Source organism: Oncorhynchus nerka, linkage group LG13 (genome assembly GCF_034236695.1).
Source record: "Oncorhynchus nerka isolate Pitt River linkage group LG13, Oner_Uvic_2.0, whole genome shotgun sequence".
In the NCBI taxonomy this organism is placed as follows: Eukaryota; Metazoa; Chordata; class Actinopteri; order Salmoniformes; family Salmonidae; genus Oncorhynchus; species Oncorhynchus nerka.
Genome location: NC_088408.1, coordinates 72,198,714 through 72,217,287, shown reverse-complemented (window position 1 = coordinate 72,217,287; position 18,574 = coordinate 72,198,714). Strand labels below are relative to the sequence as shown.

The 18,574-nt window shown below is 55.6% G+C and overlaps 1 protein-coding gene across 1 annotated transcript; it reads right to left on the bottom strand.

Annotated features, from left to right (window-relative positions):
- Nucleotides 1–10,551: 10,551 nt before the first annotated feature.
- Nucleotides 10,552–12,670, bottom strand: LOC135574616 (uncharacterized; the record flags this gene model as incomplete). The annotated part of the gene is made up of 4 exons (XM_065026057.1): nucleotides 10,552–10,788; nucleotides 10,863–10,977; nucleotides 11,025–11,536; nucleotides 12,014–12,670. Coding segments are annotated over 4 exons (1,521 nt in total), but the record flags the coding sequence as incomplete, so codon positions are not given.
- Between the last annotated feature and the right edge of the window lie 5,904 nt (nucleotides 12,671–18,574).

The following is an 18,574-nucleotide window of genomic DNA, read 5'->3' as shown; positions in this document are numbered from 1 at the left end:
TGTAGGAGACAGTGAGACTGGAGAGGGTGTAGGAGACAGTGAGACTGGAGAGGGTGTAGGAGACAGTGAGGCTGGAAGGGTGTAGGAGACAGTGAGTCTGGAGGGTGTAGGAGACAGTGAGGATGGAGAGGGTGTAGGAGACAGTGAGATGGAGAGGGTGTAGGAGACAGTGAGGATGGAGAGGGTGTAGGAGACAGTGAGGATGGAGAGGGTGTAGGAGACAGTGAGGATGGAGAGGGTGTAGGAGACAGTGAGGCTGGAGAGGGTGTAGGAGACAGTGAGGATGGAGAGGGTGTAGGAGACAGTGAGGATGGAGAGGGTGTAGGAGACAGTGAGGATGGAAAGGGTGTAGGAGACAGTGAGATGGAGAGGGGTAGGAGACAGTGAGGATGGAGAGGGTGTAGGAGACAGTGAGGATGGAGAGGGTGTAGGAGACAGTGAGGATGGAGAGGGTGTAGGAGACAGTGAGGATGGAGAGGGTGTAGGAGACAGTGAGGATGGAGGGTGTAGGAGACAGTGAGGATGGAGAGGGTGTAGGAGACAGTGAGGATGGAGAGGGTGTAGGAGACAGTGAGGATGGAGAGGGTGTAGGAGACAGTGAGGATGGAGAGGGTGTAGGAGACAGTGAGGATGGAGAGGGTGTAGGAGACAGTGAGGATGGAGAGGGTGTAGGAGACAGTGAGGATGGAGAGGGTGTAGGAGACAGTGAGGATGGAGAGGGTGTAGGAGACAGTGAGGACTGGAGAGGGTGTAGGAGACTGTGAGGATGGAGAGGGTGTAGGAGACAGTGAGGATGGAGAGGGTGTAGGAGACAGTGAGGATGGAGAGGGTGTAGGAGACTGTGAGGATGGAGAGGGTGTAGGAGACAGTGAGGATGGAGAGGGTGTAGGAGACTGTGGATGGAGAGGGTTTAGAAGACAGTGAGGATGGAGAGGGTGTAGGAGACAGTGAGGATGGAGAGGGTGTAGGAGACAGTGAGGATGGAGAGGGTGTAGGAGACAGTGAGGACTGGAGAGGGTGTAGGAGACAGTGAGACTGGAGAGGGTGTAGGAGACAGTGAGGTGGAGGGTGTAGGAGACAGTGAGATGGAGAGGGTGTAGGAGACAGTGAGGCTGGAGAGGGTGTAGGAGACAGTGAGGATGGAGAGGGTGTAGGAGACAGTGAGGATGGAGAGGGTGTAGGAGACAGTGAGCATGGAGAGGGTGTAGGAGACGGTGAGGATGGAAAGGGTGTAGGAGACAGTGAGGATGGAGAGGGTGTAGGAGACAGTGAGGATGGAGAGGGTGTAGGAGACAGTGAGGATGGAGAGGGTGTAGGAGACAGTGAGGATGGAGAGGGTGTAGGAGACAGTGAGGATGGAGAGGGTGTAGGAGACAGTGAGGATGGAGAGGGTGTAGGAGACAGTGAGGATGGAGAGGGTGTAGGAGACAGTGAGGATGGAGGGTGAGAGACAGTGGATGGAGAGGGTGTAGGAGACAGTGAGGATGGAGAGGGTGTAGGAGACAGTGAGGATGGAGAGGGTGTAGGAGACAGTGAGGATGGAGAGGGTGTAGGAGACAGTGAGGATGGAGAGGGTGTAGGAGACAGTGAGGATGGAGAGGGTGTAGGAGACAGTGAGGATGGAGAGGGTGTAGGAGACAGTGAGGATGGAGAGGGTGTAGGAGACAGTGAGGATGGAGAGGGTGTAGGAGACAGTGAGACTGGAGAGGGTGTAGGAGACAGTGAGGCTGGAGAGGGTGTAGGAGACAGTGAGGATGGAGAGGGTGTAGGAGACAGTGAGGATGGAGAGGGTGTAGGAGACAGTGAGGCTGGAGAGGGTGTAGGAGACAGTGAGACTGGAGAGGGGTGTAGGAGACAGTGAGGATGGAGAGGGTGTAGGAGACAGTGAGGATGGAGAGGGTGTAGGAGACAGTGAGGATGGAGAGGGTGTAGGAGACAGTGAGGATGGAGAGGGTGTAGGAGACAGTGAGGATGGAGAGGGTGTAGGAGACAGTGAGGATGGAGAGGGTGTAGGAGACAGTGAGGATGGAGAGGGTGTAGGAGACAGTGAGGATGGAGAGGGTGTAGGAGACAGTGAGGATGGAGAGGGTGTAGGAGACAGTGAGGATGGAGAGGGTGTAGGAGACAGTGAGGATGGAGAGGGTGTAGGAGACAGTGAGGATGGAGAGGGTGTAGGAGACAGTGAGGATGGAGAGGGTGTAGGAGACAGTGAGGATGGAGAGGGTGTAGGAGACAGTGAGGATGGAGAGGGTGTAGGAGACAGTGAGGATGGAGAGGGTGTAGGAGACAGTGAGGATGGAGAGGGTGTAGGAGACAGTGAGGATGGAGAGGGTGTAGGAGAGACAGTGAGATGGAGAGGGTGTAGGAGACAGTGAGGATGGAGGGTGTGGAGACAGTGAGGTGTAGGAGACAGTGAGGATGGAGAGGGTGTAGGAGACAGTGAGGATGGAGAGGGTGTAGGAGACAGTGAGGATGGAGAGGGTGTAGGAGACAGTGAGGATGGAGAGGGTGTAGGAGACAGTGAGGATGGAGAGGGTGTAGGAGACAGTGAGGATGGAGAGGGTGTAGGAGACAGTGAGGATGGAGAGGGTGTAGGAGACAGTGAGATGGAGAGGGTGTAGGAGACAGTGAGGATGGAGAGGGTGTAGGAGACAGTGAGGATGGAGAGGGTGTAGGAGACAGTGAGGATGGAGAGGGTGTAGGAGACAGTGAGGATGGAGAGGGTGTAGGAGACAGTGAGGATGGAGAGGGTGTAGGAGACAGTGAGGATGGAGAGGGTGTAGGAGACAGTGAGGATGGAGAGGGTGTAGGAGACAGTGAGGATGGAGAGGGTGTAGGAGACAGTGAGGATGGAGAGGGTGTAGGAGACAGTGAGGATGGAGAGGGTGTAGGAGACAGTGAGGATGGAGAGGGTGTAGGAGACAGTGAGGATGGAGAGGGTGTAGGAGACAGTGAGATGGAGAGGGTGTAGGAGACAGTGAGGATGGAGAGGGTGTAGGAGACAGTGAGAGGGTGGAGAGGTGTGGAGAGGAGACAGTGAGTGAGGCTGGAGAGGGTGTAGGAGACAGTGAGGATGGAGAGGGTGTAGGAGACAGTGAGGATGGAGAGGGTGTAGGAGACAGTGAGGATGGAGAGGGTGTAGGAGACAGTGAGGATGGAGAGGGTGTAGGAGACAGTGAGGATGGAGAGGGTGTAGGAGACAGTGAGGATGGAGAGGGTGTAGGAGACAGTGAGGATGGAGAGGGTGTAGGAGACAGTGAGGATGGAGAGGGTGTAGGAGACAGTGAGGATGGAGAGGGTGTAGGAGACAGTGAGGCTGGAGAGGGTGTAGGAGACAGTGAGGATGGAGAGGGTAGGAGACAGTGAGGATGGAGAGGGTGTAGGAGACAGTGAGGATGGAGAGGGTGTAGGAGACAGTGAGGATGGAGAGGGTGTAGGAGACAGTGAGGATGGAGAGGGTGTAGGAGACAGTGAGGATGGAGAGGGTGTAGGAGACAGTGAGGATGGAGAGGGTGTAGGAGACAGTGAGGATGGAGAGGGTGTAGAGACAGACAGTGAGGATGGAGAGGGTGTAGGAGACAGTGAGGATGGAGAGGGTGTAGGAGACAGTGAGGATGGAGAGGGTGTAGGAGACAGTGAGGATGGAGGGTGTAGGAGACAGTGAGGATGGAGAGGGTGTAGGAGACAGTGAGGATGGAGAGGGTGTAGGAGACAGTGAGGATGGAGAGGGTGTAGGAGACAGTGAGGATGGAGAGGGTGTAGGAGACAGTGAGGATGGAGAGGGTGTAGGAGACAGTGAGGATGGAGAGGGTGTAGGAGACAGTGAGGACTGGAGAGGGTGTAGGAGACAGTGAGACTGAGAGGGTGTAGGAGACAGTGAGGCTGGAGAGGGTGTAGGAGACAGTGAGGCTGGAGAGGGTGTAGGAGACAGTGAGGATGGAGAGGGTGTAGGAGACAGTGAGGATGGAGAGGGTGTAGGAGACAGTGAGATGGAGAGGGTGTAGGAGACAGTGAGGATGGAGAGGGTGTAGGAGACAGTGAGGATGGAGAGGGTGTAGGAGACAGTGAGGATGGAGAGGGTGTAGGAGACAGTGAGGATGGAGAGGGTGTAGGAGACAGTGAGATGGAGAGGGTGTAGGAGACAGTGAGGATGGAGAGGGTGTAGGAGACAGTGAGGATGGAGAGGGTGTAGGAGACAGTGAGGATGGAGAGGGTGTAGGAGACAGTGAGGATGGAGAGGGTGTAGGAGACAGTGAGTCTGGAGAGGGTGTAGGAGACAGTGAGGATGGAGAGGGTGTAGGAGACAGTGAGGATGGAGAGGGTGTAGGAGACAGTGAGGATGGAGAGGGTGTAGGAGACAGTGAGGATGGAGAGGGTGTAGGAGACAGTGAGGATGGAGAGGGTGTAGGAGACAGTGAGGATGGAGAGGGTGTAGGAGACAGTGAGGATGGAGAGGGTGTAGGAGACAGTGAGGATGGAGAGGGTGTAGGAGACAGTGAGGATGGAGAGGGTGTAGGAGACAGTGAGGATGGAGAGGGTGTAGGAGACAGTGAGGATGGAGAGGGTGTAGGAGACAGTGAGGATGGAGAGGGTGTAGGAGACAGTGAGGATGGAGAGGGTGTAGGAGACAGTGAGGATGGAGAGGGTGTAGGAGACAGTGGGCTTGAGAGGGTGTAGGAGACAGTGAGGATGGAGAGGGTGTAGGAGACAGTGAGGCTGGAGAGGGTGTAGGAGACAGTGAGTCTGGAGAGGGTGTAGGAGACAGTGAGGATGGAGAGGGTGTAGGAGACAGTGAGGATGGAGAGGGTGTAGGAGACAGTGAGGATGGAGAGGGTGTAGGAGACAGTGAGACTGGAGAGGGTGTAGGAGACAGTGAGGATGGAGAGGGTGTAGGAGACAGTGAGGCTGGAGAGGGTGTAGGAGACAGTGAGGATGGAGAGGGTGTAGGAGACAGTGAGGATGGAGGGTGTAGGAGACAGTGAGGATGGAGAGGGTGTAGGAGACAGTGAGGATGGAGAGGGTGTAGGAGACAGTGAGGATGGAGAGGGTGTAGGAGACAGTGAGGATGGAGAGGGTGTAGGAGACAGTGAGGATGGAGAGGGTGTAGGAGACAGTGAGGATGGAGAGGGTGTAGGAGACAGTGAGGATGGAGAGGGTGTAGGAGACAGTGAGGATGGAGAGGGTGTAGGAGACAGTGAGGATGGAGAGGGTGTAGGAGACAGTGAGATGGAGAGGGTGTAGGAGACAGTGAGGATGGAGAGGGTGTAGGAGACAGTGAGGCTGGAGAGGGTGTAGGGAGACTGGAAGGGTGTAGGAGACAGTGAGTCTGGAGAGGGTGTAGGAGACATGAGGATGGAGAGGGTGTAGGAGACAGTGAGGATGGAGAGGGTGTAGGAGACAGTGAGGATGGAGAGGGTGTAGGAGACAGTGAGGATGGAGAGGGTGTAGGAGACAGTGAGGATGGAGAGGGTGTAGGAGACAGTGAGGATGGAGAGGGTGTAGGAGACAGTGAGGATGGAGAGGGTGTAGGAGACAGTGAGGATGGAGAGGGTGTAGGAGACAGTGAGGATGGAGAGGGTGTAGGAGACAGTGAGGATGGAGAGGGTGTAGGAGACAGTGAGGATGGAGAGGGTGTAGGAGACAGTGAGGATGGAGAGGGTGTAGGAGACAGTGAGGATGGAGAGGGTGTAGGAGACAGTGAGGATGGAGAGGGTGTAGGAGACAGTGAGGATGGAGAGGGTGTAGGAGACAGTGAGGATGGAGAGGGTGTAGGAGACAGTGAGGATGGAGAGGGTGTAGGAGACAGTGAGGATGGAGAGGGTGTAGGAGACAGTGAGGATGGAGAGGGTGAGAGGAGACAGTGAGGATGGAGAGGGTGTAGGAGACAGTGAGGATGGAGAGGGTGTAGGAGACAGTGAGACTGGAGAGGGTGTAGGAGACAGTGAGACTGGAGAGGGTGTAGGAGACAGTGAGACTGGAGAGGGTGTAGGAGACAGTGAGACTGGAGAGGGTGTAGGAGACAGTGAGGATGGAGAGGGTGTAGGAGACAGTGAGGATGGAGAGGGTGTAGGAGACAGTGAGGATGGAGAGGGTGTAGGAGACAGTGAGATGGAGAGGGTGTAGGAGACAGTGAGGATGGAGAGGGTGTAGGAGACAGTGAGGATGGAGAGGGTGTAGGAGACAGTGAGGATGGAGAGGGTGTAGGAGACAGTGAGGATGGAGAGGGTGTAGGAGACAGTGAGGCTGGAGAGGGTGTAGGAGACAGTGAGGATGGAGAGGGTGTAGGAGACAGTGAGGATGGAGAGGGTGTAGGAGACAGTGAGGATGGAGAGGGTGTAGGAGACAGTGAGGATGGAGAGGGTGTAGGAGACAGTGAGGATGGAGAGGGTGTAGGAGACAGTGAGATGGAGAGGGTGTAGGAGACAGTGAGGATGGAGAGGGTGTAGGAGACAGTGAGGATGGAGAGGGTGTAGGAGACAGTGAGATGGAGAGGGTGTAGGAGACAGTGAGATGGAGAGGGTGTAGGAGACAGTGAGGATGGAGAGGGTGTAGGAGACAGTGAGGATGGAGAGGGTGTAGGAGACAGTGAGGATGGAGAGGGTGTAGGAGACAGTGAGGATGGAGAGGGTGTAGGAGACAGTGAGGATGGAGAGGGTGTAGGAGACAGTGAGGACTGGAGAGGGTGTAGGAGACAGTGAGGCTGGAAAGGTGTAGGAGACAGTGAGTCTGGAAAGGGTGTAGGAGACAGTGAGGATGGAGAGGGTGTAGGAGACAGTGAGGATGGAGAGGGTGTAGGAGACAGTGAGGATGGAGAGGGTGTAGGAGACAGTGAGGATGGAGAGGGGTGTAGGAGACAGTGAGGATGGAGAGGGTGTAGGAGACTGTGAGGATGGAGAGGGTGTAGGAGACAGTGAGGATGGAGAGGGTGTAGGAGACAGTGAGGATGGAGAGGGTGTAGGAGACTGTGAGGATGGAGAGGGTGTAGGAGACAGTGAGGATGGAGAGGGTGTAGGAGACAGTGAGGATGGAGAGGGTGTAGGAGACAGTGAGGCTGGAGAGGGTGTAGGAGACAGTGAGGATGGAGAGGGTGTAGGAGACAGTGAGGATGGAGAGGGGAGAGGATGGAGAGGGTGTAGGAGACAGTGAGGATGGAGAGGGTGTAGGAGACAGTGAGGATGGAGAGGGTGTAGGAGACAGTGAGGATGGAGAGGGTGTAGGAGACAGTGAGACTGGAGAGGGTGTAGGAGACAGTGAGACTGGAGAGGGTGTAGGAGACAGTGAGACTGGAGAGGGTGTAGGAGACAGTGAGGATGGAGAGGGTGTAGGAGACAGTGGGCTTGAGAGGGTGTAGGAGACAGTGAGTCTGGAGAGGGTGTAGGAGACAGTGAGGCTGGAGAGGGTGTAGGAGACAGTGAGTCTGGAGAGGGTGTAGGAGACAGTGAGGATGGAGAGGGTGTAGGAGACAGTGAGGCTGGAGAGGGTGTAGGAGACAGTGAGGATGGGAGAGGGTGTAGGAGACAGTGAGGATGGAGAGGGTGTAGGAGACAGTGAGGATGGAGAGGGTGTAGGAGACAGTGAGGATGGAGAGGGTGTAGGAGACAGTGAGGATGGAGAGGGTGTAGGAGACAGTGAGGATGGAGAGGGTGAGGAGACAGTGAGGATGGAGAGGGTGTAGGAGACAGTGAGGATGGAGAGGGTGTAGGAGACAGTGAGGATGGAGAGGGTGTAGGAGACAGTGAGGATGGAGAGGGTGTAGGAGACAGTGAGGATGGAGAGGGTGTAGGAGACAGTGAGGATGGAGAGGGTGTAGGAGACAGTGAGGATGGAGAGGGTGTAGGAGACAGTGAGACTGGAGAGGGTGTAGGAGACAGTGAGACTGGAGAGGGTGTAGGAGACAGTGAGACTGGAGAGGGTGTAGGAGACAGTGAGACTGGAGAGGGTGTAGGAGACAGTGAGGCTGGAAAGGTGTAGGAGACAGTGAGTCTGGAAAGGGTGTAGGAGACAGTGAGGATGGAGAGGGTGTAGGAGACAGTGAGCATGGAGAGGGTGTAGGAGACCGTGAGGATGGAAAGGGTGTAGGAGACAGTGAGTTTGGAGAGGGTGTAGGAGACAGTGAGGATGGAGAGGGTGTAGGAGACAGTGAGGCTGGAGAGGGTGTAGGAGACAGTGAGGATGGAGAGGGTGTAGGAGACAGTGAGGATGGAGAGGGTGTAGGAGACAGTGAGGATGGAGAGGGTGTAGGAGACAGTGAGGATGGAGAGGGTGTAGGAGACAGTGAGGATGGAGAGGGTGTAGGAGACAGTGAGGATGGAGAGGGTGTAGGAGACAGTGAGGATGGAGAGGGTGTAGGAGACAGTGAGGATGGAGAGGGTTAGGAGACAGTGAGGCTGGAGAGGGTGTAGGAGACAGTGAGGATGGAGAGGGTGTAGGAGACAGTGAGGATGGAGAGGGTGTAGGAGACAGTGAGGATGGAGAGGGTGTAGGAGACAGTGAGGATGGAGAGGGTGTAGGAGACAGTGAGGATGGAGAGGGTGTAGGAGACAGTGAGACTGGAGAGGGTGTAGGAGACAGTGAGACTGGAGAGGGTGTAGGAGACAGTGAGACTGGAGAGGGTGTAGGAGACAGTGAGGCTGGAAAGGTGTAGGAGACAGTGAGTTTGGAGAGGGTGTAGGAGACAGTGAGGATGGAGAGGGTGTAGGAGACAGTGAGGCTGGAGAGGGTGTAGGAGACAGTGAGGATGGAGAGGGTGTAGGAGACAGTGAGGATGGAGAGGGTGTAGGAGACAGTGAGGATGGAGAGGGTGTAGGAGACAGTGAGGCTGGAGAGGGTGTAGGAGACAGTGAGCATGGAGAGGGTGTAGGAGACGGTGAGGATGGAAAGGGTGTAGGAGACAGTGAGGATGGAGAGGGTGTAGGAGACAGTGAGGATGGAGAGGGTGTAGGAGACAGTGAGGATGGAGAGGGTGTAGGAGACAGTGAGGATGGAGAGGGTGTAGGAGACAGTGAGGATGGAGAGGGTGTAGGAGACAGTGAGGATGGAGAGGGTGTAGGAGACTGTGAGGATGGACAGGGTGTAGGAGACAGTGAGGATGGAGAGGGTGTAGGAGACAGTGAGGATGGAGAGGGTGTAGGAGACAGTGAGGATGGAGAGGGTGTAGGAGACAGTGAGGATGGAGAGGGTGTAGGAGACAGTGAGGATGGAGAGGGTGTAGGAGACAGTGAGGATGGAGAGGGTGTAGGAGACAGTGAGATGGAGAGGGTGTAGGAGACAGTGAGACTGGAGAGGGTGTAGGAGACAGTGAGATGGAGAGGGTGTAGGAGACAGTGAGACTGGAGAGGGTGTAGGAGACAGTGAGGCTGGAAAGGTGTAGGAGACAGTGAGTCTGGAAAGGGTGTAGGAGACAGTGAGGATGGAGAGGGTGTAGGAGACAGTGAGCATGGAGAGGGTGTAGGAGACCGTGAGGATGGAAAGGGTGTAGGAGACAGTGAGTTTGGAGAGGGTGTAGGAGACAGTGAGGATGGAGAGGGTGTAGGAGACAGTGAGGCTGGAGAGGGTGTAGGAGACAGTGAGGATGGAGAGGGTGTAGGAGACGGTGAGGATGGAAAGGGTGTAGGAGACAGTGAGGATGGAGAGGGTGTAGGAGACAGTGAGGATGGAGAGGGTGTAGGAGACAGTGAGGATGGAGAGGGTGTAGGAGACAGTGAGGATGGAGAGGGTGTAGGAGACAGTGAGGATGGAGAGGGTGTAGGAGACAGTGAGGATGGAGAGGGTGTAGGAGACAGTGAGGCTGGAGAGGGTGTAGGAGACAGTGAGGATGGAGAGGGTGTAGGAGACAGTGAGGATGGAGAGGGTGTAGGAGACAGTGAGGATGGAGAGGGTGTAGGAGACAGTGAGACTGGAGAGGGTGTAGGAGACAGTGAGGATGGAGAGGGTGTAGGAGACAGTGAGGACTGGAGAGGGTGTAGGAGACAGTGAGGATGGAGAGGGTGTAGGAGACAGTGAGACTGGAGAGGGTGTAGGAGACAGTGAGGACTGGAGAGGTGTAGGAGACAGTGAGTCTGGAGAGGGTGTAGGAGACAGTGAGGATGGAGAGGGTGTAGGAGACAGTGAGGATGGAGAGGGTGTAGGAGACAGTGAGGATGGAGAGGGTGTAGGAGACAGTGAGACTGGAGAGGGTGTAGGAGACAGTGAGGATGGAGAGGGTGTAGGAGACAGTGAGGCTGGAGAGGGTGTAGGAGACAGTGAGGATGGAGAGGGTGTAGGAGACAGTGAGGATGGAGAGGGTGTAGGAGACAGTGAGGATGGAGAGGGTGTAGGAGACAGTGAGGATGGAGAGGGTGTAGGAGACAGTGAGGATGGAGAGGGTGTAGGAGACAGTGAGGATGGAGAGGGTGTAGGAGACAGTGAGGATGGAGAGGGTGTAGGAGACAGTGAGGATGGAGAGGGTGTAGGAGACAGTGAGGATGGAGAGGGTGTAGGAGACAGTGAGGATGGAGAGGGTGTAGGAGACAGTGAGGATGGAGAGGGTGTAGGAGACAGTGAGGATGGAGAGGGTGTAGGAGACAGTGAGGATGGAGAGGGTGTAGGAGACAGTGAGGATGGAGAGGGTGTAGGAGACAGTGAGGATGGAGAGGGTGTAGGAGACAGTGAGGATGGAGAGGGTGTAGGAGACAGTGAGGATGGAGAGGGTGTAGGAGACAGTGAGGATGGAGAGGGTGTAGGAGACAGTGAGGATGGAGAGGGTGTAGGAGACAGTGAGGATGGAGAGGGTGTAGGAGACAGTGAGGACTGGAGAGGGTGTAGGAGACAGTGAGGATGGAGAGGGTGTAGGAGACAGTGAGACTGGAGAGGGTGTAGGAGACAGTGAGGACTGGAGAGGGTGTAGGAGACAGTGAGACTGGAGAGGGTGTAGGAGACAGTGAGACTGGAGAGGGTGTAGGAGACAGTGAGGCTGGAAAGGTGTAGGAGACAGTGAGTCTGGAAAGGGTGTAGGAGACAGTGAGGATGGAGATGGTGTAGGAGACAGTGAGGATGGAGAGGGTGTAGGAGACAGTGAGGATGGAGAGGGTGTAGGAGACAGTGAGGATGGAAAGGGTGTAGGAGACAGTGAGTTTGGAGAGGGTGTAGGAGACCTTGAGGATGGAGAGGGTGTAGGAGACAGTGAGGCTGGAGAGGGTGTAGGAGACAGTGAGCATGGAGAGGGTGTAGGAGACGGTGAGGATGGAAAGGGTGTAGGAGACAGTGAGGATGGAGAGGGTGTAGGAGACAGTGAGGATGGAGAGGGTGTAGGAGACAGTGAGGATGGAGAGGGTGTAGGAGACAGTGAGGATGGAGAGGGTGTAGGAGACAGTGAGGATGGAGAGGGTGTAGGAGACAGTGAGGATGGAGAGGGTGTAGGAGACAGTGAGGATGGAGAGGGTGTAGGAGACAGTGAGGATGGAGAGGGTGTAGGAGACAGTGAGGATGGAGAGGGTGTAGGAGACTGTGAGGATGGAGAGGGTGTAGGAGACAGTGAGGATGGAGAGGGTGTAGGAGACTGTGGATGGAGAGGGTTTAGAAGACAGTGAGGCTGGAGAGGAGGTGAGGATGGAGAGGAGACAGTGAGGATGGAGGGTGTAGGAGACAGTGAGGATGGAGAGGGTGTAGGAGACAGTGAGGATGGAGAGGGTGTAGGAGACAGTGAGACTGGAGAGGGTGTAGGAGACAGTGAGGACGGAGAGGGTGTAGGAGGCAGTGAGACTGGAGAGGGTGTAGGAGACAGTGAGACTGGAGAGGGTGTAGGAGACAGTGAGACTGGAGAGGGTGTAGGAGACAGTGAGACTGGAGAGGGTGTAGGAGACAGTGAGGACTGGAGAGGGTGTAGGAGACAGTGAGGACTGGAGAGGGTGTAGGAGACAGTGAGACTGGAGAGGGTGTAGGAGACAGTGAGGATGGAGAGGGTGTAGGAGACAGTGAGGCTGGAGAGGGTGTAGGAGACAGTGAGGATGGAGAGGGTGTAGGAGACAGTGAGGACTGGAGAGGGTGTAGGAGACAGTGAGGATGGAGAGGGTGTAGGAGACAGTGAGGATGGAGAGGGTGTAGGAGACAGTGAGGATGGAGAGGGTGTAGGAGACAGTGAGGATGGAAAGGGTGTAGGAGACAGTGAGTTTGGAGAGGGTGTAGGAGACCTTGAGGATGGAGAGGGTGTAGGAGACAGTGAGGCTGGAGAGGGTGTAGGAGACAGTGAGCATGGAGAGGGTGTAGGAGACAGTGAGGATGGAGAGGGTGTAGGAGACAGTGAGGATGGAGAGGGTGTAGGAGACAGTGAGGATGGAGAGGGTGTAGGAGACAGTGAGACTGGAGAGGGTGTAGGAGACAGTGAGGATGGAGAGGGTGTAGGAGACAGTGAGGATGGAGAGGGTGTAGGAGACAGTGAGGATGGAGAGGGTGTAGGAGACTGTGAGGATGGACAGGGTGTAGGAGACAGTGAGGATGGAGAGGGTGTAGGAGACAGTGAGGATGGAGAGGGTGTAGGAGACAGTGAGGATGGAGAGGGTGTAGGAGACAGTGAGGATGGAGAGGGTGTAGGAGACAGTGAGGATGGAGAGGGTGTAGGAGACAGTGAGGATGGAGAGGGTGTAGGAGACAGTGAGGATGGAGAGGGTGTAGGAGACAGTGAGGATGGAGAGGGTGTAGGAGACAGTGAGACTGGAGAGGGTGTAGGAGACAGTGAGACTGGAGAGGGTGTAGGAGACAGTGAGGACTGGAGAGGGTGTAGGAGACAGTGAGACTGGAGAGGGTGTAGGAGACAGTGAGACTGGGAGGGTGAGGGTGTGGAGAGGGTGTAGGAGACAGTGAGACTGGAGAGGGTGTAGGAGACAGTGAGACTGGAGAGGGTGTAGGAGACAGTGAGGCTGGAAAGGTGTAGGAGACAGTGAGTCTGGAAAGGGTGTAGGAGACAGTGAGGATGGAGAGGGTGTAGGAGACAGTGAGGCTGGAGGGTGTGTAGGAGACAGTGAGATGGAGAGGGTGTAGGAGACAGTGAGGCTGGAGAGGGTGTAGGAGGCAGTGAGACTGTAGAGGGTGTAGGAGACAGTGAGTCTGGAAAGGGTGTTGGAGACAGTGAGGATGGAGATGGTGTAGGAGACAGTGAGCATGGAGAGGGTGTAGGAGACAGTGAGGATGGAGAGGGTGTAGGAGACAGTGAGGATGGAGAGGGTGTAGGAGACAGTGAGGCTGGAGGGTTTGTAGGAGACAGTGAGGCTGGAGAGGGTGTAGGAGACAGTGAGGATGGAGAGGGTGTAGGAGACAGTGAGGATGGAGAGGGTGTAGGAGACAGTGAGGATGGAGAGGGTGTAGGAGACAGTGAGGATGGAGAGGGTGTAGGAGACAGTGAGATGGAGAGGGTGTAGGAGACTGTGAGGATGGACAGGGTGTAGGAGACAGTGAGGATGGAGAGGGTGTAGGAGACAGTGAGGATGGAGAGGGTGTAGGAGACTGTGAGGATGGAGAGGGTGTAGGAGACAGTGAGGATGGAGAGGGTGTAGGAGACAGTGAGGATGGAGAGGGTGTAGGAGACAGTGAGGATGGAGAGGGTGTAGGAGACAGTGAGGATGGAGAGGGTGTAGGAGACAGTGAGGATGGAGAGGGTTTAGGAGACAGTGAGGCTGGAGAGGGTGTAGGAGACAGTGAGGATGGAGAGGGTGTAGGAGACAGTGAGGATGGAGAGGGTGTAGGAGACAGTGAGGATGGAGAGGGTGTAGGAGACAGTGAGACTGGAGAGGGTGTAGGAGACAGTGAGACTGGAGAGGGTGTAGGAGACAGTGAGGACGGAGAGGGTGTAGGAGGCAGTGAGACTGGAGAGGGTGTAGGAGACAGTGAGACTGGAGAGGGTGTAGGAGACAGTGAGGATGGAAAGGGTGTAGGAGACAGTGAGGCTGGAGAGGGTGTAGGAGACAGTGAGGATGGAGAGGGTGTAGGAGACAGTGAGGATGGAGAGGGTGTAGGAGACAGTGAGGATGGAGAGGGTGTAGGAGACAGTGAGGATGGAGAGGGTGTAGGAGACAGTGAGGATGGAGAGGGTGTAGGAGACAGTGAGGATGGAGAGGGTGTAGGAGACAGTGAGGCTGGAGAGGGTGTAGGAGACAGTGAGGATGGAGAGGGTGTAGGAGACAGTGAGGATGGAGAGGGTGTAGGAGACAGTGAGGATGGAGAGGGTGTAGGAGACTGTGAGGATGGACAGGGTGTAGGAGACAGTGAGGATGGAGAGGGTGTAGGAGACAGTGAGGATGGAGAGGGTGTAGGAGACAGAGGATGGAGAGGGTGTAGGAGACAGTGAGGATGGAGAGGGTGTAGGAGACAGTGAGGATGGAGAGGGTTTAGGAGACAGTGAGGCTGGAGAGGGTGTAGGAGACAGTGAGGATGGAGAGGGTGTAGGAGACAGTGAGGATGGAGAGGGTGTAGGAGACAGGAGGATGGAGGGTGTAGGAGACAGTGAGATGGAGAGGGTGTAGGAGACAGTGAGACTGGAGAGGGTGTAGGAGACAGTGAGGATGGAGAGGGTGTAGGAGACAGTGAGACTGGAGAGGGTGTAGGAGACAGTGAGACTGGAGAGGGTGTAGGAGACAGTGAGATGGAGAGGGTGTAGGAGACAGTGAGACTGGAGAGGGTGTAGGAGACAGTGAGATGGAGAGGGTGTAGGAGACAGTGAGTCTGGAGAGGGTGTAGGAGACAGTGTAGGAGACAGTGAGGATGGAGAGGGTGTAGGAGACAGTGAGGATGGAGAGGGTGTAGGAGACAGTGAGGATGGAGAGGGTGTAGGAGACAGTGAGGATGGAGAGGGTGTAGGAGACAGTGAGGATGGAGAGGGTGTAGGAGACAGTGAGGATGGAGAGGGTGTAGGAGACAGTGAGGATGGAGGGTGTAGGAGACAGTGAGGATGGAGAGGGTGTAGGAGACAGTGAGGATGGAGAGGGTGTAGGAGACAGTGAGGATGGAGAGGGTGTAGGAGACAGTGAGGATGGAGAGGGTGTAGGAGACAGTGAGGATGGAGAGGGTGTAGGAGACAGTGAGATGGATGGAGAGGGTGTAGGAGACAGTGAGGATGGAGAGGGTGTAGGAGACAGTGAGGATGGAGAGGGTGTAGGAGACAGTGAGGATGGAGAGGGTGTAGGAGACAGTGAGGATGGAGAGGGTGTAGGAGACAGTGAGGATGGAGAGGGTGTAGGAGACAGTGAGGATGGAGAGGGTGTAGGAGACAGTGAGGATGGAGAGGGTGTAGGAGACAGTGAGGACTGGAGAGGGTGTAGGAGACAGTGAGGATGGAGAGGGTGTAGGAGACAGTGAGGATGGAGAGGGTGTAGGAGACAGTGAGGATGGAGAGGGTGTAGGAGACAGTGAGGATGGAGAGGGTGTAGGAGACAGTGAGGATGGAGAGGGTGTAGGAGACAGTGAGGATGGAGAGGGTGTAGGAGACAGTGAGGATGGAGAGGGTGTAGGAGACAGTGAGGATGGAGAGGGTGTAGGAGACAGTGAGGATGGAGAGGGTGTAGGAGACAGTGAGGATGGAGAGGGTGTAGGAGACAGTGAGGATGGAGAGGGTGTAGGAGACAGTGAGGATGGAGAGGGTGTAGGAGACAGTGAGGATGGAGAGGGTGTAGGAGACAGTGAGGACTGGAGAGGGTGTAGGAGACAGTGAGATGGAGAGGGTGTAGGAGACAGTGAGGATGGAGAGGGTGTAGGAGACAGTGAGGATGGAGAGGGTGTAGGAGACAGTGAGGATGGAGAGGGTGTAGGAGACAGTGAGGATGGAGAGGGTGTAGGAGACAGTGAGGATGGAGAGGGTGTAGGAGACAGTGAGGATGGAGAGGGTGTAGGAGACAGTGAGGATGGAGAGGGTGTAGGAGACAGAGACAGTGAGGATGGAGAGGGTGTAGGAGACAGTGAGGATGGAGAGGGTGTAGGAGACAGTGAGGATGGAAAGGGTGTAGGAGACAGTGAGATGGAGAGGGTGTAGGAGACAGTGAGGATGGAGAGGGTGTAGGAGACAGTGAGGATGGAGAGGGTGTAGGAGACAGTGAGGATGGAGAGGGTGTAGGAGACAGTGAGGATGGAGAGGGTGTAGGAGACAGTGAGATGGAGAGGGTGTAGGAGACAGTGAGGATGGAGAGGGTGTAGGAGACAGTGAGGATGGAGAGGGTGTAGGAGACAGTGAGGATGGAGAGGGTGTAGGAGACAGTGAGGATGGAGAGGGTGTAGGAGACAGTGAGGATGGAGAGGGTGTAGGAGACAGTGAGGATGGAGAGGGTGTAGGAGACAGTGAGGATGGAGAGGGTGTAGGAGACAGTGAGACTGGAGAGGGTGTAGGAGACAGTGAGGATGGAGAGGGTGTAGGAGACAGTGAGGATGGAGAGGGTGTAGGAGACAGTGAGGACTGGAGAGGGTGTAGGAGACAGGAGAGAGGAGACAGGATGGAGAGGGTGTAGGAGACAGTGAGGATGGAGAGGGTGTAGGAGACAGTGAGGATGGAGAGGGTGTAGGAGACAGTGAGGATGGAGAGGGTGTAGGAGACAGTGAGATGGAGAGGGTGTAGGAGACAGTGAGGATGGAGAGGGTGTAGGAGACAGTGAGGATGGAGAGGGTGTAGGAGACAGTGAGGATGGAGAGGGTGTAGGAGACAGTGAGGATGGAGAGGGTGTAGGAGACAGTGAGGCTGGAGAGGGTGTAGGAGACAGTGAGGATGGAGAGGGTGTAGGAGACAGTGAGGATGGAGAGGGTGTAGGAGACAGTGAGGATGGAGAGGGTGTAGGAGACAGTGAGATGGAGAGGGTGTAGGAGACAGTGAGGATGGAGAGGGTGTAGGAGACAGTGAGGATGGAGAGGGTGTAGGAGACAGTGAGATGGAGAGGGTGTAGGAGACAGTGAGGACTGGAGAGGGTGTAGGAGACAGTGAGGATGGAGGGTGTAGGAGACAGTGAGGATGGAGAGGGTGTAGGAGACAGTGAGGATGGAGAGGGTGTAGGAGACAGTGAGGATGGAGAGGGTGTAGGAGACAGTGAGGATGGAGAGGGTGTAGGAGACAGTGAGGATGGAGAGGGTGTAGGAGACAGTGAGGATGGAGAGGGTGTAGGAGACAGTGAGGATGGAGAGGGTGTAGGAGACAGTGAGGATGGAGAGGGTGTAGGAGACAGTGAGGATGGAGAGGGTGTAGGAGACAGTGAGGATGGAGAGGGTGTAGGAGACAGTGAGGATGGAGAGGGTGTAGGAGACAGTGAGGATGGAGAGGGTGAGGAGACAGTGAGATGGAGAGGGTGTAGGAGACAGTGAGGATGGAGAGGGTGTAGGAGACAGTGAGGATGGAGAGGGTGTAGGAGACAGTGAGGACTGGAGAGGGTGTAGGAGACAGTGAGGATGGAGAGGGTGTAGGAGACAGTGAGGCTGGAGAGAGGGTGTAGGAGACAGTGAGGATGGAGAGGGTGTAGGAGACAGTGAGGATGGAGAGGGTGTAGGAGACAGTGAGGATGGAGAGGGTGTAGGAGACAGTGAGGATGGAGAGAGACAGTGAGGTGGAGAGGGTGTAGGAGACAGTGAGGATGGAGAGGGTGTAGGAGACAGTGAGGATGGAGAGGGTGTAGGAGACAGTGAGGATGGAGAGGGTGTAGGAGACAGTGAGGATGGAGAGGGTGTAGGAGACAGTGAGATGGAGAGGGTGTAGGAGACAGTGAGGATGGAGAGGGTGTAGGAGACAGTGAGGCTGGAGAGGGTGTAGGAGACAGTGAGGATGGAGAGGGTGTAGGAGACAGTGAGGATGGAGAGGGTGTAGGAGACAGTGAGGATGGAGAGGGTGTAGGAGACAGTGAGGATGGAGAGGGTGTAGGAGACAGTGAGGATGGAGAGGGTGTAGGAGACAGTGAGACTGGAGAGGGTGTAGGAGACAGTGAGGATGGAGAGGGTGTAGGAGACAGTGAGGACTGGAGAGGGTGTAGGAGACAGTGAGACTGGAGAGGGTGTAGGAGACAGTGAGGCTGGAAAGGTGTAGGAGACAGTGAGTCTGGAAAGGGTGTAGGAGACAGTGAGGATGGAGAGGGTGTAGGAGACAGTGAGCATGGGAGGGTGTAGGAGACAGTGAGGATGGAGAGGGTGTAGGAGACAGTGACTGGAGAGGGTGTAGGAGACAGTGAGGATGGAGAGGGTGTAGGAGACAGTGAGGATGGAGAGGGTGTAGGAGACAGTGAGATGGAGAGGGTGTAGGAGACAGTGAGGATGGAGAGGGTGTAGGAGACAGTGAGGATGGAGAGGGTGTAGGAGACAGTGAGGATGGAGAGGGTGTAGGAGACAGTGAGACTGGAGAGGGTGTAGGAGACTGTGAGGATGGAGAGGGTGTAGGAGACAGTGAGGATGGAGAGGGTGTAGGAGACAGTGAGGATGGAGAGGGTGTAGGAGACTGTGAGGATGGACAGGGTGTAGGAGACAGTGAGGATGGAGAGGGTGTAGGAGACAGTGAGGATGGAGAGGGTGTAGGAGACTGTGAGGATGGAGAGGGTGTAGGAGACAGTGAGGATGGAGAGGGTGTAGGAGACAGTGAGGATGGAGAGGG